Below are 26491 nucleotides of genomic sequence, written 5' to 3'. Positions count from 1 at the left end.
CCCTCATTTTTGCAAGATAGGCAGAATATGAGAGTCACCAGTAGAAAGGAATCTCATCTCAACAGTGTTGTTGCCTCGTCTCCTGGCACTGTATTTGCATCAATTCTTACAATTCAGCATTGATGCCAGGACTTCCTTTGGCTCATATTTGTTTGTCAGACCTCCCTTTAGAGTATGTTTAGTAACACAGAGAAGAAAAACATACAAAATGGCTCTTTGTGCTTTAAATTGTACCGTCCTCCCTTGAGACTTTGGCAATGGCCTGTTGGTTGTCTTTCTGCTAAATCTATAGACCTGAATAAATGTTTAGGCTTTGCTAGAGTTATGTGAATAAGAGCAGCTTCGGACTGGGCAACTGTATGAGGGGACAAAGCTTGTGTTCAAGATTTTCCTGACATGCCAAGTTTCCCTGCCCTAATCTCCTGTTGTGGTTTCAGTTTGCTGAGTGGATATTCTGAACAAGTTTGCTTGTTTCACAGGAAGTATAGGAAAGATAATAAGCTTCGAAATAAGAAATGGTTCCATATACCACCTGAGAAAATCTTACCTCTGGAGAACAGTGAGACAAACCATGTTAGTCTGAAGGTAAGAGAAGTATGATATTGTAGGCTGGGTCTTGGCTTCTGTCTTCTAAAGACCATAAATGGTGGGGCATTGGCATCCTCTGACTACTATGCAGGCTGTGTCTGTGGTAGGACTGGGTTCTGCTAAAATTATTTCAATTTTTAACCCTCACTTGTTGTATTGAAGGAGAAAAGCAATTATTCCCTGTCAATAGCTCCCTAATAGAATAAATACATTTCTGAACAGTAAAGCTCATTTTGTGATGGAGGAACAGTCTGAGGATTGATTTCCAGTCTCTTCATGCCACCACTGTTACAAGTGATTTCCCTCTGCTTTGTTCTGCCTCTATAGTGTCAGCAGATGGAGGCCCAGGCAGCTCTGGGAGTGGCATGGACATCCCACACTTTCTGAGGCATTCATTGGCTCTCCTTAGAGAGAGAGTTGCTTGTGCTTCTCTGTGTAGCTCACACTGACATTACTTATCTCTTGGAACCTGTCAAGTAGGAAATATGTGGTAATTGCAAGTTGATGATCCTTCTTTGTTCCCAGATTGATGAAGATAAGAGGCGTGACACCATCCAAAGACTGCGCCAAGGCAAATACGACAAGAAGGTAAAACTGACTGCAGTATCCACGCTCTCTTCCGTTGTTTATGTGAAATCTTTGTTAGAGACGATTAGTTCTCTTCAGAGGTCAGGACACAACACCTCCATCTGACATTGCAAGATGTGCTGAATTTATGGAAAGAATAAGCAGTTTGTTTCCTATTAGGTGCTTTGGATTTTGCTGACTGACAGGAGGCAAAATATTAGACTCAATGGACTCCTGGCCTAGTCCAAAAGAGCAAAAGTAGGAACAGAGGTACCAATAATCCGATAGTTTGCTACTGAAGAGATTAATGGATTAATGGACAATTCCTATACATTCAGTAGAACTATCTGCCTGACTGAGGTATATTCATGTTGAGTTAGAATCTGCATTAAAGTCAGTTCTAGATAGTTCCTATCTGGTAAATCTTTTAAGAGAAATATAAATCATTATTAGTTGAATTAGAAGTAGAAGCATAACTACTTAGTTGATTAAGAGATACTTCAATAGTGAAGTAGTAGGCAGGGGTTTTTGAAATATTACTTTGTATAGACATTCCTGGGGAAAAAAAGGATGAATTGTTGTATAAAAATTATGTTTTTCTTTCACTGGTATCTTTTCTTCAGGTGGTGATCCTGAAGGATCTCAAGAATAATGATGGTAATTTTACAGAGAAGCAAAAAGTAGAACTAAACAAGGTAAATTTGCTTGTAGCAACCAGACACTGCAGTGTGCGTGAAGCCTACAAGCGATTGCTTTCCACTGTCAACTTCAACAGACATACACTTGAACATATGAGGAGAAAGGGAATAGGAGTTCCTCAAAGTATTTTGCTTGATGATCTTTCTCCTTGGATCTGTGATCTCATCACTAGCTCAGAGTCTGTGCTATAAGCCAGTGAGGCTGAGGATGAATAAAGTAAATTCATACACAGTCATAGGGCCTTGCTAAAACACACTTTTTTAGCTGATGCTAAAAGGCAATGCACTCTCTTTGCTCACATCAAATTAATTCATTAAAAGTGAAATATTGTAGTTAAATCTCATTATTAAAGGCTAAGTGCAGCTCTTTCAATATAAATATCTCTCTGCTAACTTCTTCATACTAACATCTCCAGCATCAGAACTGAATTTGGCTACAGTACTGCATCTTTCTGAATAAAATACACTTTTCCTTTTTACACAACATATAGATGCAATATGAATTCAATAAACTTTAAAAGTAATTCAAAGCAAACTAAACTACGGTTGTCTATATAAATGGGCAGAGTCCATGCTATCATTATGTAGTGATTGTTAGAGATGATCAGTTCTCTTCAGAACTTTCTTCTGCAGAATCATTACATTTTTATGGCTTGCTCATTTACACACTGATTTGTAACATTCACTCCTAATGGCTATTCTGATCAACTGTGAGGTTCTTCTACTAGAGAGGCAGTAATGGAGATAGTTATCTAGTGATCTCAGGAACTCGAACTCAAAAAACCCAGATAAGAATGGCAGACACTCTTATCTCCTGAAAACAGAAAGCTATAGAATAAAAAATGCTTTCAAGTACTTCACACAATGCTTTAGTTCACACTGAGTCAAAGGGAACTCACATCTTATCAGGGCCTGAGAATAAAATCCCCTTCACAACTTTTCCTTGACATGTGTTTCTGCACCAGCAGTGACTGCTCTTTCAAAATGGATGTAATACTTCTGTTGCAGCTCCTACAGATCGATTACTACAACCTGACCAAGTTCTATGGCACTGTGAAGATAGACACCATGATCTTTGCAGTGATTGAGTACTGCGAGAGAGGTTCCTTGCGGGTAAAGGATTTTACAGGCCCCCTTCCACCTCAAACTATTAAATTTTGAAGTAAGAAAAATAATCCCCTGCTGTATGCCTCTGCCCCCCATGCAGCAGCAGTGGACTGAGCAGGTGGTGACAGGTTTATGACTCCAAGTTCTGTCCTCCTTGTCCTACTCTTTCTAGCCCCTACCCAACTACTGCTGTTGCTAGCAGATTGCTGGTTTTAGGCAGCTAGATGATGCTGTGAGTTGCAAGCAAGTAAAATACAGGCAGAGCCATGCCCAGGCAATAGCAGCAGCAGGGTTTGGAATTTATTGTATTGGTGTTGTGTTGCTCATTGAAAGCATACAGGGTATATCTTTTTCTTTATTTTCCAAGCTCTCATCTCTGCTGATGCTCTTGCTGCCTCCACAGTTGTCTCAAAGTTTTAAAATATAGGAAAAAAACCTATCTAATAGTAGTATGGGGGACACAGCTTGAGGCTGGAATTTAGGAAATCCTGTGCTGTGTGGGACATCAATCCTTCTTATTTTTTGGTTTAGGAAAAGAAATGGTTAATTTCTACCTCTCAAGAATCTGGAAAGACTTATGGTTTATTATTGCCAATATTATTTCAATGCTGGTCATGAAGTAATGGTGGCATCATATCTTCTGCAGGCATAAGTTTTCTTTGCTTCCGAGTCCATGCAAAGACTTAACAGTTGCAGCAGACTCTGGAACAATCTCTCAGCAAGGCTGCAAAATAACATCTCTATCTCCAGGTCTTTTCTTGTAAACCAGCATGTTCATAAAGATTTAAATTTAGCAGTGGAAATCATGATGGCTGGAAGCAACTGTAGATCACTGGCCATTACAATTACATGCAGGAATAGTCTTTTTTGAACTTGTAATGCCATGAGTAAATTGGTAGGAACTGGACTGCCATCACAATTACTAAAGACGTATCTTGGCTCTAAGACCAAATTTATGATTTACCTTTAATAACCTAAAAACCTCTCTTTTCCAGAGTCCTTACCTATGTAGTTCTGTGTAAACTTAAAATATATTTCATATTCTCTGTCTTCTGAGTCAACTCCTGTTCTAGTGCATGTACTCCCTAAGAAAAATGAAGGGCCACCTTTTTCATACCCTGGTTGAAAGGCTGTGTGATTTAGATATGTAGATCTCTCTCTTTTTTTTTTTTTCCCTAATGTAGATTAGAATCATTCTTTTCTTTCCCTTACAGCATGTTTTAAATGATAAAATCTCCTACCCTGATGGCACTTTCATGGACTGGGAATTTAAAATCTCTGTTATGTTTGATATTGCCAAGGTAAGTAGCCTGTTGATAGTGCAATGTTAATCAATATCTGTCCTGTTTTGAGAAACCAGTCCTCTGGAAAAGGGCATCTACCCAGGCCTCTTTCCCCTCTTGGACTGTATAAGGCAAGATGAGCTAGTGGCACTCCAACAGAAAGAGGAAATGGGAGGAGGAATTAGCTCTGGGCTATTTGAAAACACACAAACAAATAAAATATGCCCCAGACAGAAGTGACCCAAAGATCAGAGGGTTACAATCTGTTTACTAGTGGCTTCGATCAGTAGAAGCTGTGCAGCCACAAGGCCTACAAAGTACACTATGCTGTCTGGCCTTGGAAAAGGCATATAAAGGTTTTTTCAAAACAATGGAATTATTCCAGCCGGGATCCGCTTTTGCTTTTTCCAAGAAAACTTTATTTTGCATCCTGATCAAACTTACTCACTAGAGTGGTCCATTTTAGGCAGTTAGAGAGAGAAGAAATCATCCCACATAGAAACCAAGACTGATTTTTAGTAGCTTTTATTAGATCTCTGCATTTTAGGTCCATGTGGAAGGAAGAGTCAATAAACATAGTAGAGCAAGTGTTGTTCAACATTATAGATTTGTACCAGTTTAGCTGGTAGTTAAGGAACCTCTATGATTCACTGCAGAGAGCAACCCTTTGTGTTTTGCTAGTACCCCGTTGCTCTCCTCCTTCTATTGCTGGTTTGAAGTTTCACAGGCCTCCCATTTCCCTATATGCCTCAATTTAGACTTGCTCTCTTCAATGAATTACTCCACTGTGTCTTTTTTAATGAGATATTGAAAAATCTCGCTCTTTATTAAAATCCTGTTAATCCCAGTTGCCACAGTTTATTGGCCTTGTTAACTACTTTTAAATTCAGCTAACATTCAGCATTAAGTTTCATTTTAAGTAACAGCAGTGGTGTTTTGCTTCCCCCTCTTAGCATATCATAAAAGCAGGGCATTTTTTAACACTTTGCAGTTCACCTGTAGATGCTTCCTAAGAAAATATCAATTGGTATTGGCTCTGTTTATGAGAAAGAGAGAAATCACGTTCTCTCTGAAGTTAGTAATCGAATGGCCAGTGACTTCACTGGGACCAGGATTTCATAACCACTCATTCACTGAATCATCAGTAAGGGGGACAAGGAGTCTGAGAATGGAAGGCACTCAGCATCCTTTCTGTGGAATGGTTCCTGAGCATTATTATCCATGTTAGCAGAGAAGATTCAGAGAATCTTCCTGAAAACCCACATGTACCTAGGAACATCTGGCAATTTACAGTCAGTTTGGATGACTTGCCAACCTTTTGTATTCCTTGAGCTAATGCTGTGGTGGAGCCTCTTGGATGTAGGCACTTCTTGTATTGCTTTTCCCAAATGGCAGCTCCCTCACCTCCAGGCACCTTGTTTGTTTTTACTCTAATGGTTTCTTGCTTTATTTAAGCCACTTCATGGCCCTTCAGCTCCAGTTGCCCTCATCCCAGCAGCTGCTCTTTTCAAGACCAATCCCGGCTCTCCCTGCAATTAAAAGCCCTATTACCAGTTCCTGCAGTTCTTTTGCTTAGCTTTTGATACACTCTCCCTCCCTGTACCACTGCTTTCTTACACTCTACTTTTACCTTTGACCAAATAGTCCTCTTATTTCCCTGACTCTTCATTTCTTCACAGGAGCTGCTGCGTCAGTGTTTCTCAGTAGAGCAGGTTAGGTGATTTCTGTTCCCTGACATAGTTAACCAAGCAGTGACTACTCCAGAGTAGCACCATGTCCACTGGAGGAGGTTATGTCGGCAATGCTGAATCCCTAAGTCTGCTCCATTTTCTTTTTCTTGCTATCTTTGCTGTCTCTAGGTCTGATCAGCACCACCTGTAGCTACACGGATTTGGCTATACGTGACAAAGGAGTTCTGATGAAAGTTCTGCTAAGAGGGAACTGCACTAATCAAGCCTTGCAGTTATAAGTGTACACACTGCCGTTGTGAGATTGTTTTATTAAATAAGGAGCTACTGCAGGTCATTTGTGCAAGCAATTGTAATATTTTTGCACTGCACCAGGAAAATCGTTCTATTATAGGGTCTCAGTCAGAGCTAAAGCTTCAAAATAGAGGTTACAAGAATGAATCAGTGATTTAGAAGTGCCAATATGAATTTTGAAAATCACTCTGCAGCTTCTTAATAGGTTCTGTATTTCTGGATAGGTGCCTGGGATAGTTGGAAAGAAAGGTGATACTATGTTATGAGACTTCTGCTTACAGAAATTAGTAACAGAAAAGCCCTGACATATGTAAATTAAATTTATATTTGCCTTCAAATTTGATCTTGAAACTGATAAGGAACTCCTGCTATAATAGTGGGTATATTTCCTAGTAATAATATATTTCCTAGTAAGCAAGAGCTGGAAGAAGGTGCAGCTGGAGGAAACAGGCCCTGAAGAAGGCTGGATATTGTCGGCAGGGCTGCATGATTAAAAGCTGCTTAATCAAGAAACATGCTGCTTGGATAGAGAGTGCACATAGTTTCTGTAAATTTTCTCATGGATTAAATAGGCCCAGGATAACCAGTCCAACCACATTCTTAAGGGATTGCATCTCTAGCAGGCTGCTTATGTCTCAGACATACATCTACTCTTCCCAAAACTCAGTTCATGTCTCAATGATCTCTTATAGCATTGATCCGTTCCCAAAAGGGGGTGCAAAAGAGAGAAAACCCAGCACGGCATATGCTACACTCATGACCACATGAACTATGTAACCCAAATTAAAGTCTGTCAGCTAGCATCCAAGAGGACAAGATATACATGTAGGAGTTTAAGTGGAAGACAGTTCAATGAAGAAACTAAATGGACATAATGAGCCAGTACTTATGGCCTTTGCAGAATATATATTGGACTTCAGATTCTGACCTATAGAAAAGAGGACTAAAGGAATTAAAACAAGAGTACACTATGAGTAAGTTTAAGCTTAAATACTATAGAAGAGAAAGATGAAAACAGGATAAATAATAACAAGAGGGTGCAAATTAGCCTACCCTACTTCCTTCATCAGTGATCAACCTAATACTAATATTTCTTTCCTGCTATGCCTCACTGCTGGTCCCTTTGTCATGTTTTACACTATATTTGACTGTTCTAGACTAAATAAGCCAAATTCAGAGGTGATAAGTAAGAAGGAGCAAACTACCCACTTGTGTACACTAATGTGGATTTTGTGAGTCGGACTCTGAATTTAAGGAAATATGACTGAAATTGAATCAGCCAGTCCTCATGGTGCTCACTTCTGAGTTTTGCTTGTGGGTAACTGATAGTATGTACTGACTAGTGTGAAGAAAGTCATAAACAGTGACCTTCATGACTGTCTAACTTGATCCTCCACATTATATAAGCCATGGTGCATCATCCAGCATTCTCTGCATCGACCCTACTCTGGCCCTCTGCTTTGTAGAAAAAAATCTGTTACTGAATGAAGTCTCTGGTGTGTGGTAATCTTCAAAGCAAATACATACATAAGTAGCAATTCTCACACATATTATAACTGTTGTTTGGACACGTAGTTGGAAACATTTTTTAAGTGTGTGACATGGATCAAAGCTAGTATACTAGATTTCCCAGAACAGTATTTATTGCAAATGAAATAAAAACTTCTGTGTGAGGAAATGAACTTCCCTAATTCCCTAACTTTGACTTACTCTTACCAAAAACTAAGTTGCCATGTCACACTCTGCTAACTGAGAAGTATGATGGTCTTAGGTTAAGACACAGTCCATCTAGTGATCCATCCTGAATTCTTAACATTGACTTCTCCTTTGATCTTGGACTGTTTCTTCTGTAAAATAATACCTCCCTCCCTCTGTGAGAGAGAGTTGTGATTTCTGCATATGCTTTGCTGATAAAGGCCATTTAATTACCTGGGTAGATATTAAGCTAATACTTCACATCCTTGTTGATTCTGGTAACAATTGAGTGTCTCATGCACAGTCTTGCTTTCTCCCTCTTTTATTATCAACCACAGGGAATGTCTTATCTGCACTCAAGCAAAACTGAAGTCCATGGTCGACTTAAATCCACAAACTGTGTAGTGGACAATCGCATGGTGGTAAAGATCACTGATTTTGGCTGTCATTCAATTCTACCACCAAGGAAAGGTAAAAACAATATTCAGCTGGATTCTCCTTCATGCTTTCCAACCCCTGATATTTTCTTAGACTCATAATACAGTTAAACCTATTTATATCTTGTACAAGGGATGAGACATACATTACCCATTTGTTTCATGTAGCATCTGTTATATAAATTACATCAAAAACAATTTTGAAACTTAAATAACACAATCAGTGAGAAGTATTAGCAGGTGAAGAAAGAAATTAGGCAGTGTAGGTGAGAAGGGAAAGAAAGATGAATTTTCAATTTGTGTGTGAGAAGACAGATTTCACAGGTGGCTGGACTGCAAGAAGCATTTGCAGCATCGAAGGGCCTTATGCAAACAGCTCTTGTAAGCAATGATGGTGAATTTGTGTGAAGAAACAAAAAGAAGTTAAGTACCACCTGACACTGTCATTGATCAATTTGCATGTGTTACTACACATATTCTCACAGTGCTCTATTATTTAACTTTATCATTAACATTTGTCACTTTAAACATCTTTAAAAATCTGTAATGCTATCCTTAATGTTTTCTGTTCCTTAGATAGGAATCCAGTAATTTCTGTTCAGTGAGATCAGAATCATTTTCATGGCTTTTCTATTTTATCTACTATTCGTAGGACATTTCTATAAAACTGAGCCCTCCTTCCAGCTCATTCTGCTCCTTCCTGCTTGATCTGAGTGAAAAGACAAGCCTATCTGCAGTTATGTCATCTGAATCTGTGTAGTCTGTTTTGTGTATAATAAATACAGCATTGTGCCATGACTGTAGTATATGATCTGAGAAGAACCTGAGGTTGCATCTGAATTCAGAGAAAATTTTTACATTCAAACATAAATGTGCCCAAGAGTAGCAATGAGAAGATTAAAAGAAAAAAGTAAAAGTGCACAGAATGTAAATATTCATTCCTCATTTTACAAATTTCTTATTTCAATTCATATTATTTTTTTATTTTTCTCCTTTTTTTTTTGGTTGCACATAAAATGTATTGAGAAACAGCCTCAAAATTTCTGGCTATTAAACTTCCTTTGCTGAAGAAAACTTAGTTTCACAAGAGAGCTACAGATTCATTTTGTGGTTGGATGTTGCAACTTAATATTATAACATCGTCCTCAGTGTTACTTTCTGTTATGATACATCATCCACATGTCATAACCAACTGTCATACCATGGCAATATTCTGTTTTTGAGATACCATGGTGCTTGATGTACTAGAAATACAGATTAATAATTTCTGGAGAAAGAAAGAGGTTATGACTAAGTAATATTATGTTTGGCTGAAGAGCATTCTGAGATTATTTCAATGGGGTCATGATATTAAGGCCAGTGGAAAATACTATAGTGTTCTCATCTGACATCTTGCATAAAACAGTCTTTGCATCTAGCACAAGAACTTACTTCTGAGTCATTTTTTGAGCACTGGCATTCCTTGGTCTTAAACAGATGCACAGGATATTTCTAAAAAGCCCATGAAAGGTTCCTAAGAAAAGCAAATTCATTGTCAATAAGTTTAATTGTTTTGGATGTGTAAGGGTCTGCACCTATGGTGGAAATAGTAGGGTCAGCAACCCCCAAACGATTGAAAACTACTACATGGACTAGATGATCTCCAGAGGTCCCTTCCAACCTTGCTGATTCTATGATTCTATGATCAGAGCATTATCCAGCTCGTATTGATGTCAGCCTCTCAACAGAGCTGCTAATAGAAGAAATAAATGGTAACAGTGGGCTTGGAGTTTGATATTAAAAGAGTAAAAAGAAACTGTTACTATGGCAAATGATGCTCTGAAAAGGGTCACCCTTTTCAATTACTTTTCTGTCTTCCTCCTTCACCTCCTCCCCTTTTGTCACCTGGATCTCAGACCTATGGACAGCTCCTGAGCACCTTCGTCATGCTGATGTGTCTCAGAAGGGCGATGTGTACAGCTATGGGATCATTGCGCAAGAAATCATCCTGCGCAGGGAGACCTTCTACACTGGACTCTGCCAGGACACTAAAGGTAAATCCACAAATTTCTCCTCCACTGCAACTGCCCAGGATGGTGTAGCTGTAACTAGTCCATTCTCCACAGTCTTTTTGTGAAAGGCACTGTCTCTGACAAGTGCTTGAAACTGCTTCTTTCACTGTGTGATGAACGAAGAGCTCATTTGAAGAATCTCGTTGTGGGGGCAATTGTCACTATTTTTTTCTGTAGACGAAGTTTGAATTTATTTTTCTTGCTCTTCCTCCTCCCTTTCCCCCTTTGCCACAGCATTATAGAAGTTAACATTACACAACACTGCCTAGACCTACTGTAACAATTAAAGGCCACAAGAAAGGTTTTTCTGATTATGAGTTGTGCACAACATGTAAATATTCACTCATATTTGGCATCAAAAGTCAACAATGTCAACACAGAACAACAAAGAAAACTCAGCAGCATGACATAGGAGAACAGCTGGCATTTAAAGACTATCAATTCTGGCTTTTTTCAAGCCTGTCAAAATTAAGCTAAGTCATTTAACTATCAAAAAATCCATCTCCTCCTGTACTGCATCAATTAAATCCCTTTTTGTGACATTGCTTTTGAGTGGCTAACAGCCCTGTTGATCCTGATTCCCAGAACCCACATATTGTTATATATTAAAATTGCCATAAATGTGTGTGGGTTTGGGTTTCCCCTAGCAACAGTTACCAACAACAGGTTTAGATATTACCTTCAGCTCTGAGTCATTCTGATAGATCCACCTTGCATTTGTTAAAATATTCAGAGCAGGATCCAACCTGCGTAATAGCTCTTCTCTTTCAGGAAAACTTCTAGGGTAGGCTTAATATCTTGCATTATCACAAGTCTATTTTCACACTCAGGGTAACATAATTTTCATATCACTAATTCTTTTATATAAATGTGGATCTAAGAGAGATTAGAGATGCCTTTTTGTCTTCAGCCAAACTCTTCAGGACTCCAGGTTTAAGAGATAGGACTGTATGACAGATGATGAATAAGATAGGGTACAGAAGATAAAAGTTCTATTCTTTTTCCTTGTGAGAAGCAGACACAATCCTCATGAATGCAAGGATTTTACAAATATCCCCAGAATGGATGCAGAAGGGAAAGAACAATTCTCTTCCTTCCTCATTTTACCTGGCAAAGCAAATCCATATTAAACTGCATTTTGTAACCGTTTGCTGATTAGTTATAGGCCCTCTGTGTTGTGTTAATTGTTATTAAGTTAGCCTCAGACACCGTGCTCTGTTTCTGGGCTCTTCTGAGATGTACTGATATCTTCACTGCTCTTTGGTCGTGGCTGTCATAGTCACAATCTGGTTCCTAATGTGTCTTAATGCTGCATTTTGTCATTTTAGAAAAATTGTCCCTTTCAAATTGTATTAGGTCAATCCATCCAACTGAAAATCCAACTGAAAGGATTTTTAGTACCTCTAGGTGCAGGCTGTCTGTTGCTAGAGATGGCCTCACATATCAGCAGGTTTAGTAAAACAGCAATGAACCTATTGGGCCCAAAGCCTGTTTGGCAAGTCTGAACTCAGTGTAACTGAAAAAAAAATGCTTTTTGTTAAAAGCATTGGTAGATGTATTGTAGGCTAGCAGATTTTTTCGTGGCGTTGTCTAGCTGTAGAGGAGAGTAGCTCAAATTTCGATTGACCATTATTTTGCAAATATCTCAGAAAAAAATGGGGAAAAGTATGTCAAAATAGAGTCAATGGTAATAGGCAAAAAGATGTTCCTGTTCATGTTAGATTCATCTGTTGAGTCTCTTGTAGAAAGTCTTTCAATGCTTAGGCTGTCAGAAGTTAATCTCTGTAAGTTAGAAGACATCATACTGATATCTCAGCACAGCTGATGAAACCATTTGGCCAGGACTTCACTGGCAGCAGCAAGGAATGCATTCAAATTTTAGAAGAGTTAATTAAAAAAGCCTGTATATAGCATCCATCTATAAACTTGAGAAAATTAAACTCAATTTTCAGGTAGTTTCAGGTGCAACTTTTCAGGTACTCAGTGAGCTAATGTTCTCAATCTACAAATACGTATTGATTAATTTAACACACAATATTGTTATTAATGAGAGAAAGGTCCCACAAAGAACAGAGACATAGAGGACCTGATTTATAACGTGTAATAATAAAAACATCATAGTCTTCCTCACTGACTTCTCTATGAGACAGCTGTTAGGCCAGTTGGTTTCTCCACTTTCCTGCAGAAATACCTAATTCACAGCTTGAAATTGTGAAATCTTGTTCTGTACCAACATTCAATTCAAACTGCCTCCTTGTGCCACTGTTTTCTGCCATTGGCTAATTGCAGTGTTGCTAATAGTTGCTGTTAATTCTGCTCTCAGGAGTATGTGCAGTATGGAAATCTAACACAGTCCGCTTGCATATAGGAGACGCGAACAGATTGTTATGTCTTAGTTTACAGGAGACTTCTAAGCAGTTTTCTCCTCTCTATAGCATTTGGAGACTGTTAAAGTTTCTTGTTCTTTCTCTAGCTTGTAATTTCTGTATCACAATGCTAGTATAGAAGTACCAATATGTATTTAAAATGACCATGCACCCTGGGCGTGCTTAGGCATCCCTAGCTGCTGTAGACTTACACATGTCATCATGATTACAAACCTTCCTCATCTCATCATATGCTTCCATTAACAATTTTTTCTCCCAAACATAACCAGACATTACTAATAAATATGTTTCAGGTCTAGTCACTGGTCCCGTTCTGTTTCTCTCTCTTTCTCTCCCCTGGTTGTCAAAAAGTGCTTCACTTTAAAAAACTCTCTCCCTCTGGAACTCTTGGGAGTCTGGGGTGGAGGGAGAGAGATATTTTTGCTTTAGCTCTTAGTCACTTCGCTTAAATTGAGTCCTGCAAACCAAGTCTGCATTCTGATGTGTTCTGAGTTCAAATAACTCTTACAGGATGGATTTCATGGTAAGAGTACAACTGAGCTACCAAATGCAATGTTTTAAAATTACATATATTAATAGCCTATTTTTAAAGAAGCTAACCATCCGCAGGTGATTTGAACTGATCAGATGAGAGTTATAGATCCCCACACATTTGACCAAGGTTCAGTATCATAATGGGCTTCTCACATTGTTTTTTGCCATAACTGTACTTCATGCTGACAGGCATACTATTAGTGCCTAACATTCACTTGGGAAGATGCCATAACCATGTTTACTGTGACCAATAAATACTCATGTACATCCCTATTAATTTTGTTTTCAGAGACCTTCAAACCAGTCTGTTTTGATCTTGTGCTTTATGTTTAGAAAAGCTCCAAAGTTGAAATTCACATCAAAGATCGATGGAACTGACTTTCAGGCTTCTGTCTGAGCAGTAACTTTCAACACTGCCATGGCACACTATTCACCAGGAATGTTGTTCTTATGTTTTTTTTTTGGTTAAAAGTTTGCACCTTTTCTCCTTTATTAGAGAAACTTTACAGAGTAGAGAAATGCAAAGGAGGAAAGCCCTTTCGACCAGACCTGTCACTAGAAACTGTGGGAGAAAGAGAGATGGAAGTAAGTTAACTATAACTAAAACATTCTCTGGGTGAAGGGCAGAACTCTTTGCTAAACTAGAGCTGGTGATACTGGGAGGATGAAGGCTGCACACATTTTATGCCAAACACCTTGAACTCATGAGAAGAAAAGGTGTTCCGTAGTTGTTACCAAAGTGAAATACAAGGTACAAAAATTATTTCTTCAATGTATCCTGTGAAGTGTCTGTTTATTTTTTTCCCAGTGATTGTTCAATAACTAATACATACATTAAAAATAGATGCAGTGTGGATTTGCACATTTCACTAGGGAGGCCCAGGGTTATCTCAAAAAAAAGCAAACATATCAGACAGTGTTCTCACCTGCCTCCACTGGAATTCCCTAAAAACTACATTCAGTTTGGATGAACCAAAGGAGACCTTAAAATAAAATAAGAAAATGTGCTTATTTAATTTAATGCCATCTTAGGGCTGTGAACAGCTATACCATAAAGAGCATGTTTCACCAACATAGGAAATACTACCAAATTGTTAGGGTTGTATAACTGTGTGTGGGAAAGCAGCAGCTTGACCTGCATATTAAAGGATAGATCAGTCTTCTGATCCAATGTACAATATACTCACAAGTACATTGTGTTGCAATAATTGAAGAAGGACTATCATTATCTTTTGAAAGTACTTTCAAGCAGTGCTTCTGTTTACTTGTCCTTGTATTATAATGGCATGTCTTCTGAAATTGGTAGTAATTCATTGTGCTACACTGATATTTTGTCTTTAAATAATGCATGAGGATCACAGGAGATGATATCTCACAGGAACAGGTGACAGTGTAACACATTTCAGAAAGAATTCATATCACCTATCTTTAGACATTTATGAGCTAGATATCTCAGTCCAACCTAGTCTCTCCACAGGTCCACTTTACATTTGATGGAGAGAACACTCATCCAGAGGACTATTCTGACCTATCTTCTAGGCTTATTTTAGACCAAGATGCCTTTCTCTCTATTAATTCCTAAGGGAACCCAAGGTGACTTTGCCAGACGTAGGCATCTAGCTTTTAAATGACTGAATTACAAGCAGATTCAGCTCAGGTAACTTTAGATATATGCAGTGCACATCTCTATTTGAACTGATCACCTCATAGTCACTGAAAAGAAATGGAAAGTTACATGGTGCCATTCCTGTGACCTATTTTGGATATCTTTAAGATGGAATGAATCACACTGCAAATATGCCTGTTCTCTCCAATGATTATAGCTTCTTGCTCAGGTGCAGATGTCTGTGCTGTAGACATCTACATATTGGACAGATGAACCCCATTCTGTTTTACTGAATCACCAGTTTCTAAAAGATCCCAAAGTGCAGGATATTAAGGGATATGATTACCACAGCATTGACCTTCATGTCAATAACCGTATCTGGCACTAGTTGCAGGCCTGGATCAATTTACTTGCCTTTCATTTATGTATTGCAAATTCAAGTTAAGCTCATGTCACTAGTCACCACAGAGTTAAGTTTAAGATGCTTGCAATGAATCCTAACCATAGATTTGTAACAGTTAGTCATACATTTTAATAAGTTGTTAGTCAAGAGTAACCGGAAATTCCATAATGAACTAGTGCTGTTTAGCACTATTATCCTTCTATGCCAATTGCTTGGGCAGACTTTCCTTTTTTTTTTTTTTTTTTTGTTTTTGTTTAAAGGTGTATACACTAGTGAAAAGCTGCTGGGAGGAGGATCCAGAGAAAAGACCTGACTTTAAGAAAATTGAGAACACTCTGGCTAAAATATTCAGGTGAGCAGCAGCGGCTGTTTGTCAAGATACTTCTAACTCTTTCTAGGTGTTAGAAAGCTCATGTATATAATATGATGTAAATATGATTCAGTCAGTGGAAAAACTGTGTTTACTTTGATCCTTCCTTATCCTTCGACAGAAAAGGAGGTGTGCATGTGCATGCATGTGTGTATGTGTGTATATGTGCATCTGTGCATATATTAGCTGAGGACAGGATGATCACCCTTCCTCAGATTGGTACACTATGATGTAGGACCTGAATAATTAGAGATTCAAGCCATTCGAGTAATTCACCACCTGTCTCTAGCTAAGAGCTGAACAGTGAGTCATGTCATCTAAGTTTCAGGAAATGAATGCATGCAAATGTTTAGAGGATGATTAGAAAGTTTGGATTGGGTTGTACCATAAATGAGTTTGGATGGTCCCAAATTAAGGTGACTAAAAGTGCTGGGTTGCACCTCATCAGAAGAGTTAATTAGAAGGCTTTGTTGGTGCAAAGTCGTGGGATAATAAGGGACAGAGTTGGAAAGGCCCCTTGGAAAACACAGGCCGTTCACCTGGCCACTGCACTATTGCTCCTGTGGTGTTTGACCTGAGTTCATTATTCAGATTATCCAAACAGTGAGTTTTTAGTTTCTTCTCTTGAGAAATTGCTCCCTAGTTTTTAAAGCTGGCTTCATGAATCAATCCCAACAGCGCTCATATCATTCTACTTTGCATGGGCAGAAGGGCAACTCACTATTCGTAACTAAACATATTGTGCTGCAGAAGGGTGCATCCTCCTACGGGAGGATGGAGGTTGCCACTTGTAACAAGGTGTTCTCCTCATAAGGATGTCCAAGGTGGTATGTTCTTGCCAAAAAGATTTGCTTAGAATAAGAGCAGTTTTAAAGTTCATCCATGCACAATATGAATCTGACTATTGCAGTCAGCCTGGCCCCATCTTTTTTCAGACTGCTTTCGTGAGCCTGGGCTGTCAAGGCAAACAGGGGTGATGAGTGGCTTATGCTACAGTGTGTCTGCCTCCAGCACTTGTCTGCTTCCTGCAGTCTGCAGGATCTTGTGAGGGAAACTAACTCAGGGCCTGCTAACTGTTGTGTTGAATTGTTCTGTCTTCCACACAGCCACCCCCAAATTTCCTCAATCCTTCTAGGTCTAATCCCCAGCTCAATGCTAAGTACAATTTTCTGCCCACTTTCTTTACATTTCTCTCAGGATTCAAGCTTGCCAGTTACTTTTTTCCAAATGAATGTTCATGGATTACCTAAGGTAACCTGGAGTTGATAACATTAGCAGGGCTGCTCAGTGATTTGAAGGTGTTTTAAGAATTAGCAGCTCTAGATGACAATTGTGAGCCACAGGTTTTCAAGTCGTAAACATAAACCCTCTAAGAACAATGTACTTTAAACAATTTGCATTCTAACTATATGGAAGTCAAACACTGCAAAAGTTTTCTGTTGCTGATTTTTGCCTCTTTCTCAACAATGTGTTTTTATCATTCTTCCCTGTTGGCTACTGTTATTCCCAGTAACTACCATGGCCAGACCAATGAAAGCTACATGGATACCTTGATCCGGCGTCTACAGCTATATTCTCGGAATCTGGAGCACTTGGTGGAGGAAAGGACAGAGCTATACAAAGCAGAGAGAGACAGAGCAGACAGGCTTAATTTCATGTTACTTCCAGGGTTAGTATTGTCCAGTAAGATTTTCACTTGAATTTTATTTACATGTATCATCTGATTCCTGAAGAGTGTGGCTGGAATTAATATTCATCTTGTATTTCTTCAAATGAGAGAATGAAAAACTGCTTCCTCTGTCTTAATTCTCCCAGCCTCATGCACAAAGGGCAAATTTAGGAGGTGCCACCAGTTCTCTCTGTACCTCTTCTGCTTTCCTGTACTGACCATTTGAGGACAATGGATAGCAGACAGAGAAAACATGGCCTTATTTGCCCAGACAGAACTATAGACTTTCTATGGACTTTGCATCCTGGTGTGATTTCCCGTATAGGCCACTGGTGCTTATCTAGGCAGTCCCTGCCTGAGGCTCCAGTTCAGCTCAGCAATTAAATGTATAGTTAGAATTAAAAAGATTTACTGAACTGGAGCTTTAATTATGAACAAACTTGAGCTCAAATGAACCAGATGTGATCTACAATTACAGTAGAATGATTTAAGCCAAGGGAAGAAAAATGTCTCAATTAGGAAGCCACTGTAAAGTATCTTCATTCATCCACAAAATGTATTTGCCTGTGGTAAGAACATCCTCATTTACCTGTAGTTAAGGTTGCTAATGACAGTTGTGTCTTAGTAACATTTGTATCACAACAGGGGAGCATTTTCACACCTGTGTGTACCATTCTAAACCATAAAATCACAAGACCTACCTGAATGTTACTGACACTGAAGAATTTTTTTTTGACCAAGACTGGCCAAATCAGTCCTTCTCATTTTATCAGCATCTGTCAATGCTCTATTGATCTGTTCAACAACTTGGCAGTAATTTGAATTATGAAGACTCTTAATTTTACATAATCATTGTAAGTTCTAATAGATAGACAGATAGACTGATTTTAAATATAGTTTCCTGAGATGGGATCCTTGCAAATACCTGGCCCAAACACCTCACAGACTAAGATATTGCTATACTTATTACCTACTTACACATATTTTTTTCAGTTACTCTGAATACCTCAAGTACCTTGGTGTTTTTTAGAAACTACATGAGAATCGGACAGCCCCATTCAGAAATGGTGCAGACTGCAGTTCCAACAGCAGACATTAGCACTGGGAAGTGAAGAACACTAGAGTAACATGCTTAGCTGAGACCAGAGAGGGAAAGTCAGGGAGGCAGGACACTTAATCCAAGTGGAATCTGACCAAAATAGCAGCCCAAGCAGCTGTATTCTTCTTAAGAGCAAACATACACATGTACAAGGTGGCACTGTGTTTAACACCCAAACGTGTCAAACCTTCACCAAACAGTCCAGAAAGAAGCTAAGGAAAATGCATGTCCTCACTATTAGTATGTACAATTTCAGACAGTGCAAGTCTATGGTGGCGGCTGGCTGCCTGACCCTAATGTTGGCCCCTAATGTTGTCGGTTACAAGCAGGACACATAGGGATCTTAATGCTTTAAGGCTTATACTCCTAGACTGTTTACAGTCATGTAAGGCTCTCCAAATTTAGGAGGAGGTAGTCTGAAAGGCTGGTGTGATAGTGAGGTAGACCATCATGTAGCAATGGCAACCTTACTTGGATCTTTTCTTATACTGATGCAAAACCAAAATAACACAATACCATCCCATCCTAAGAACTATGAAGTCCTTTGGGCAAAAGGCAGAGGAGTTTCTAGGGGCCTCCTTTCTCACCAATTTTCTTCCAGTTTCCAATGTGATCTTGCTAGGGAGGAAAGAAGAACCTGTCCCTGAAGTCTCCACCCTACCTGGTGAGACAAGGAGTCTCCAATGAAGTTTCATGCTAAGACGGTATTGGGACCCTCTATCTTCCTCAATCTCCCTTCATGTACAGGATCCGTTCTCCCAGCACAAAACCTCTCTTTCACTGCCTTCCTGGCAGAATGCAGAGATCTACACTGATCCCCTATGCACAGAGCTTTGTTCTGCTCCAGCACTTTGCTAAGTAGAAGGAGTGTGTCCTGCTGGAGAGCAGGAAGAGTACAGTCCAACTTCAGGCTGTGGTTTTGCAGTGCAACAGAGGAGCAGAGGAGGGTTGGGCCATACTGGGCCAGACTGGACTATATGGACACTTTAAGGGACAGGACAAGTAGTACTGAAATTGTAATACTGATGATGCTAATAATTTTGGTATTGCATACACTTCGAATAGCAAAACTATCATGGTACTTTGTCACTAGCTTCAAGGGCATTTAAGCAGTCAAGGTGCTGACTTAATGACTGATTAAAAAAAAAGAAAAAAATTCTAAGTGTTTGTTCACATCAATCCAATTTGGGTGAATATCTGAAATGTTCTGAGTGGATAGGCTACAGGACAAGAAATCCATTTCCTTCCACCCTTTTACTATCTCATTAAATGAAACACACCATTGTGCAACATCTACATTTTCTGGGTCACTTTCAGTTATTCTTTTCTAATTTCCCCATTAAAAAACAGATTTTTCCTGGATTTAGACATGCAAGAAAAAGAAATTGCATCTGAATGGATAGTGAGTGTGATGATATTGAATTTTTGTTCCATAAAATTATCAGATGATGATATCTCATCTGAAACCAGGATGAGGTGATCTAATTGTCAGGATGCAATTATTTCTGCACTAAGGAAACATGAAAAAGTGTCTGTTCTCAGTTATTGGGAACAAAAGTGGGAGTGAATCTAGGGCTACAAGACAGAAGTTCCAGAATTTCAGTTTTAGGTTTGGCACAGTTTTCCCATTTCTGACCTTGGCTAAGAAGTTCAATTGTCCTGTGTTTCAGTTTCCTCATGGCTTTTACTTAACACACTTGGATTTTGTAAGGCTGTTGTATATTATTTAATATTAGTAAGTGCTTTGAAGTCCTTGGCTGAAAGGCATTATGGACATCTAAACTGCTATTACAATGGTAGTTTTCAGCAAACTATTTGATGTTTCCTACCCAGGAAACAACGAAGTGGTTGGGTTGTGTGAGAAAATTCCTTTAATGTAAAACACAGACTATTCATCTTTCTTTCTGCCTTCTCTATACCTGCAGGCCAGTAGTAAAGTCTTTGAAGGAAACTGGCCTGGTAGAACCAGAGCTATTTGAAGAAGTCACTATCTACTTCAGTGACATTGTTGGCTTCACCACACTCTGCAAATACAGCACCCCAATGGAGGTGGTAGATATGCTTAACGATATCTACAAGAACTTTGACCACATTCTTGACCATCATGACGTTTACAAGGTGATTAACTCCTCGCTTTTTAAATTTTTAATTAAAATCAGGAGACAGAAAAGTCAAAATTGGATAATGTGGTGGGTTTTGGAAGAATGTCTCAGTACTAGCAAAGACAAGCAGAAACAAAAGAGATACCAACAGGCCAAGATTACCTCATGTCAATGCTTGTGTGCCTGCTTATAGCTAATATTCTATACTAGGTGGTCAGAGATTCATTACTTGGAATGCTGTGGATAGTTATGAATACTCACATGCTGAAAAAGTGTCAGCTGTCTTAAATGAAGCAATCTTGCTGGTTAGGGAAGACATGCTTAGTCGTGGACAAGAGGATTAACTTTTAACTAAGTATTTATTTTGCTGTGTACGGAACTGGCATCTTTTAATTGTGGTTCCACCACAGGTTGAGACCATTGGTGATGCCTACATGGTGGTGAGCGGTCTACCGAAGAGGAATGGCAATCGCCATGCAGTAGATATCTCTATGATGGCTCTGGACATCCTTAGCTTCATGGGATCCTTTGAACTGCGACATCTGCCAGGCCTGCCTGTTTGGATTCGCATCGGAATTCACTCTGGTATGTAGTGGTGCTAGATGAGCAATGACAATGTAGTTGCATTGTTCTTGAACTTAACAGAATAGACATTCATGGAAAATCTGGTAACACATCACACACAACTGCTCTCCTCATGAAGAATCAGCTCGAAAACAATATTCCTGGGAGAAAGGCAACAGAAGTAAATAAGGCACTGGCTTGCTCCCCTATAGAGGCATGGCCAGTATCCATTCGTAGCTTAAGCTAGCATCTACAAAGAACAACTGCCATAGCTCCTGGATTAAGCCAGTTGTAGCCTTCACAGATAACTCCCTTACCGAACTGGAGATCAGCTACTTCAGATACGCTTATCTGGCCATATAACACAGGCCTGCGTTCTATGCTTTTTGAGGCAAAAGTTCTGATCAAGCTTATGTGTAATTGATGTTTTAACTAATCCAATAATTAAAGATTTTTTCTCAGAGGGGAACTACAGATAATTCAACAATTATGTGGGGAATTTTTATATTTTCATTATTGCTTGTTTCAAAAATCATCTGAATGCCCACTATCAGACAAGAACTACACAGGTGGAAGCAACTGAGGCACTGGGAGACTCCTCAAGACATCGCTATGAATTTCCTTCATAATGATGTGTTCTTTTTTCTTCCTGCTTCCAAAACTGAGTCAGTAACTATTTTTTTCTGCACAGAAATTGTGTTCAAATAGTGTGCAGCTATGTCCTCTTTATGCTCCTATTGGATTATATAAGATGAACAGAGCTAGGCCTGGTTTGGAGTGGAATAGGAGATTGCAGGATACTTTAGGTAGTGTGGTAGAGAATACTGCCATTAGTGAGGAACCCAGAACACCAGCAGGTACTGGCATTGCTCTGCAACAGCAAGTAACACCTTCCAAATAAAGTCTCTTGATCCACCTTTTTCATTCCCTGTATCCTATTTCTAGGTCCATGTGCAGCTGGTGTGGTTGGAATAAAAATGCCTCGTTACTGTTTATTTGGTGATACGGTGAACACAGCTTCACGGATGGAATCCACAGGCTTGCGTAAGAATTAAATTCTATTTGTAAGCATAACGGGGTGGAATACTATCTGTTTCTGTGATCATAGTGTTTATTTTCAGCTGAGAACAATTTATTATCAGATCACAGAAGTTTTAAAGGTGAAGAAGCCCTGCTCATTTTGACTACCCATTGTTCCACCTTCCTGTTAGGCAATGAAGAATTGTTCCTTGTTCCTGCTTCAGTGCTGGTAACAGGGAGTAAGTAAGCTGGGTGGCTGGCTGAGTTCCTCTGGATTTAGTTACATTGTACGAATTGTATATTTTATTTCTACTCAAAATTTTATTAAAGGTTTACTGTGTAAATAATGCTTACTGTATATTTTGAACTGAAGTAATTACCTCTTCAACTTCACCATTAGGAAAGTGTGCCAAGAGCCAGTTTGTCTTCCTTCTGCCTAGTGTCTTTGCATTACCGTTCTCTATATAAGTACCCCTCTATTCTTTTCCCTTTTGGCATCTAAACACTAGAAATACCTGTGACACCTGTATTTCAGATCAATGGCTATATGAGCTATTCCTATTTAGTGTGCTGCCCTTTCCATAGATACAGTCCTATGTAATGGAGTAGGATTTTTGATATGGCAGTATAACTCTCAGAATTTATGCTCACAACATTTGGAAAAGCTTCTGTCATGGCATAAGTTTTCACATATACTTAATATGATGTGTGTGTAACATTTCCAACTTGAGGTTTCATAGTTTATTTGTTTATTTTTAGCTTTAAGGATTCATGTAAATGGTTCCACTATTGCCATCCTGAAAAGAACAGGCTGTCGGTTCCAATATGAAACAAGAGGAGAAACATACTTGAAGGTAACCTGTATCATGCACAAATATGTACACAGAGAAGAGAGATTACTTTATAAGGAGTATATAGCTGGCAGAACCACACAACTTAACAGCTGGGGAATAACAGTTGCAGATCAACTGATATCACAGTCTCAAAGTGATTAAGATATTTCCGTGAAGACAACATGGCCAGTGAAGCACTATCCAAGACAAATTAAGGCAACATAAAGATGTAGAGAATAAATGATAAACATACCACTGGTGACAGGAAATTGGGTAGTAATGGTGAATGGGTCTCATGGATGGGAAGCTGAATCTATTGCTAATTTGCTCTTGTTCTCCTATCTATCTATATAGTTATTTTGGTCTGTTAAACTTGGCAGGTGTCTGTACTTGTTTGCTGAAGACAGGTAGCACAGCTCACCTCTTCCATGGTGTGTTGTCCAGGTCATGGAACAAGGGAGTGAATGTGCAGTTGCATCTCCTCTATTATTCTTGTTCCTACATCTTATTTTTAACCCTTTGCTGTGAGCATCAGTTACTGAAAACAAGAAAAGTCAAATACAGCAATGTGCAATACAGTATCATTTAAGTAAATTAACTGTGGAAAACTGCACTCTAATCCCTAAACTGTGCTTTCTCTTCTTTGTCATATATATTTAGGGCAGAGGAACTGAAGTTACTTACTGGTTGACAGGCACTGAGGACAAGGAATATAATCTCCCAACACCACCTTCTGTGTAAGATGGTCTTTATATGTGAAAAGAGAAGAAAAATTTCTAATCTTTGCACTTCAGCCACCACTGTTCCTTTTCAGGCTCTTTTTTATTTTATTTATTTTATTTTTTTTGGGGTAACATTTGACTTGCCTCCATTAGTGAAAAGCTTTAACAGTACATGTGCATATAAATGTGTAAATATTCACAACAGCATTAGCTATAGACTGTGCATATGCTAGAGGTTATTTGTATGTATAAGCACTTAATAGGTTCACTTCTTTGGAAGGGAAGTAAGAGTTAGAGGACAAGCTGTTGATCTAGAATTTGCAGAGAATGGGCAAAAAAAAAAAAGAAAAAAGAAAATTATTAATATTCCCCCAAACTTCAGCCCTAACTCCAGCTGTGTGTGACACTACAGCAAAAGGATAACTGCAACAGAATGTGCAGCTGAAATGTACGGTGTTATGCCTTTTTGTGGATTTCTAGCAGCAGTGAAGCAGCATTAGCATCTAAATCTGGTCTGCACAACATGTTTTCTGTGTCTTGCAGAAAAATTGCAAAACAATTTATTTGCTTAACTGGGGATGGAGAAGGCTGAATTTCAGAGTTTGCCTTTTCAAATTGTTTGGTGTGTGTGTGGACCAATTAAATGTGTGTGGTTGTGTCTTTTTGGGGAATCTGTAGGAGGACTGGGACATGCAGAATTTTGAACAATATTCTGCTAAAAGAATTGGGTAAAAGTGAACAAAAACTTGCTTTCTAACACATAAGAAAGTAGCTACCAGGAAAACAATATGAGGTTGATGTCCTAGACCTGAGCTATTGTTTTGCATTTGGACTGAATAAAATATAGTAATAGTGGGAATGTTGTCTTTGAGAAACAATGCAAAACTGATGTCTCAATGACTGGTTGTGCTCATTTCATGTGTATTTTGCATAAGTACAGCATTATTTCCTGTGACCACACTAGAATGTGGAATTTCCTCACTCTCTAAACCCTTGTGTACATGGCTCTTTATTAAATGAGCACTTGCTGGTACCTACTTAGAAATGACAGTGTTTCAAGACAACTTTAAGCAATTACATTAAAATCATAGTTTGTCAAACAAATTAGGATCAACTATGATGAGAGGCATAAGTAAATGTAAAGGTTTACTTTTACTGAAAAAGTTCTGAAAGTTACACACTGTGCCCATTGCACAAATAAATTTTTCTGCCAATTTATTCATATCTACTTAAGAGAAAAGAAATAGCTAGGTGAAACTTGAAGGATAAGGTTTTTTTCAGAACATTTGCAGAACAGAAACAATTGAACGTTTTATCATCTACACAATCTCACAGCTCTGATTTTTTAAATAGAAAGTATAAGTTTTCTTCTCTGGGCTGAGCAGGAAACTGTTGGGCTTATTTCTATGATACATTTCTAACCTCAGGACTCCCTTTTAAATTAAAATGATTGGTTGAGATTATCAGAATTATTGTATTGGTAATTCATCCGGAATTCAAGTTTTGAAAGTACCTTGTGAGTACCTCATGTGATCAGTGATGTTTTTGTTTTCACTTCCTCACATAGACTGTGACTGATAAAATTACTGCTTTAAACTGTTGAATGTGTGGTATTCCAACAGAAAACAGACAAATTGCAGAAATTTATGTAAAGGTGGCAGCTCTGTTATTGAAGGCCACCTGAAGTTGACTAGTGGAAATGCCAGTCCTCGTAATGGAGCTGAGAGCTAGAATCTCCTTCAGTTGGGAGTGAATCTAATTCAGGTCTTCCTTTTCATAACAAAATGAAGCTGAATTTTTCTTAAGGTCGATAATGACACTCCTGCAAATCTCCTGCACAGAGACAATACTAAGATCACAAAATCTGCAAAAATCACAAGTAAATCATGAATTATATTCCCAAAATCAGAATCTGGTTCTTCCCATGGTTTGTTTCAGTAGTGTGTGAATGTTATGAAGACAAACATAGGATAGAAATATTTTTAAAAAAACAGTGGGAACCAGGGGATCACTAGAAACATTGTGTGAATCACTGATTTTTTTTCTATCCTGTTGCTTTTAGGGAGAATCAGCAGCGGTTACAAGATGACTTAGCAGAGATGATAACTAAGACTCTGCAGAAACGGGAAGCCGAAGGGTTCAAGCAGCGGGAGCTTTCACGGGTACCCAGCTACCGAACAGGTACCCTAGAATACTTGCAACTGGCCAGCACGGAGAATTCTGCCACATATCTTTAAAACTGGATGTCTAGTATGACTCAAAAAGCCACAGCAAACCTATGCACACTCTCTCGAGTATTTTAGGTAAAGGCTGGAGTTTTATATTCTCAGGTAGAGGGGAAGGAAATTACCCTTTCAGGCATCCTTTCTAACATCTGACCTGCTATCAGTAAACCAAACCTCTCTTCACCATAATGTCTGGATTGTCTGATGACTTCAGGACACATGCAGCCTGATTTGAGGGAAATGAAAATATCTACCACTTGAGACTGGATGATAGCTTTTTAATTTTTTTTTTATTATTTTTCTTTTCCTTTTTTTTTAATTGATAGGCTTATTGAATAATCTGCTTCGGAAAATATTCGTAGCAAAGCCTTAATCTCCACAATTTCTAAATGTTGTGCTTAATTTGTAATTTTTATTTGGAAAAAAAGATTTGTTATAATATATTTGAAAATAACATTAAAGATACTGATAAATCTGGGATATTTTGGCATTTTGCTTCTTCTGTAGTTTTCCCCAGTGTCTCCAGTGCTTTAATCAAATTGATTTTGA

At 38.6% G+C, this 26491-nt stretch overlaps 1 protein-coding gene across 1 annotated transcript in view; it reads left to right on the top strand.

Annotated features, from left to right (window-relative positions):
• Positions 1-25954, top strand: part of GUCY2C (guanylate cyclase 2C) — a 45289-nt gene extending 19335 nt beyond the window's left edge. The window contains exons 12-27 of the mRNA XM_062586941.1: positions 480-585; positions 1114-1176; positions 1779-1850; positions 2862-2966; positions 4175-4261; positions 8259-8391; positions 10253-10390; positions 13826-13914; positions 15599-15690; positions 17219-17377; positions 20402-20594; positions 20989-21163; positions 22088-22186; positions 22922-23016; positions 23656-23732; positions 25780-25954. Of these exons, the coding sequence (XP_062442925.1) occupies positions 480-585; positions 1114-1176; positions 1779-1850; positions 2862-2966; positions 4175-4261; positions 8259-8391; positions 10253-10390; positions 13826-13914; positions 15599-15690; positions 17219-17377; positions 20402-20594; positions 20989-21163; positions 22088-22186; positions 22922-23016; positions 23656-23732; positions 25780-25954 (1858 nt within the window). The remainder of the gene's footprint in view (positions 1-479; positions 586-1113; positions 1177-1778; positions 1851-2861; positions 2967-4174; positions 4262-8258; positions 8392-10252; positions 10391-13825; positions 13915-15598; positions 15691-17218; positions 17378-20401; positions 20595-20988; positions 21164-22087; positions 22187-22921; positions 23017-23655; positions 23733-25779) is intronic.
• The last annotated feature ends 537 nt before the right edge of the window (positions 25955-26491 follow it).

The sequence above is a fragment of the Rhea pennata genome, chromosome 1 (assembly GCF_028389875.1).
Source record: "Rhea pennata isolate bPtePen1 chromosome 1, bPtePen1.pri, whole genome shotgun sequence".
Taxonomy (NCBI): domain Eukaryota; kingdom Metazoa; phylum Chordata; class Aves; order Rheiformes; family Rheidae; genus Rhea; species Rhea pennata.
Note: the sequence above shows the minus strand (reverse complement) of the source record. Positions and strands in the feature narration are given on the sequence as shown.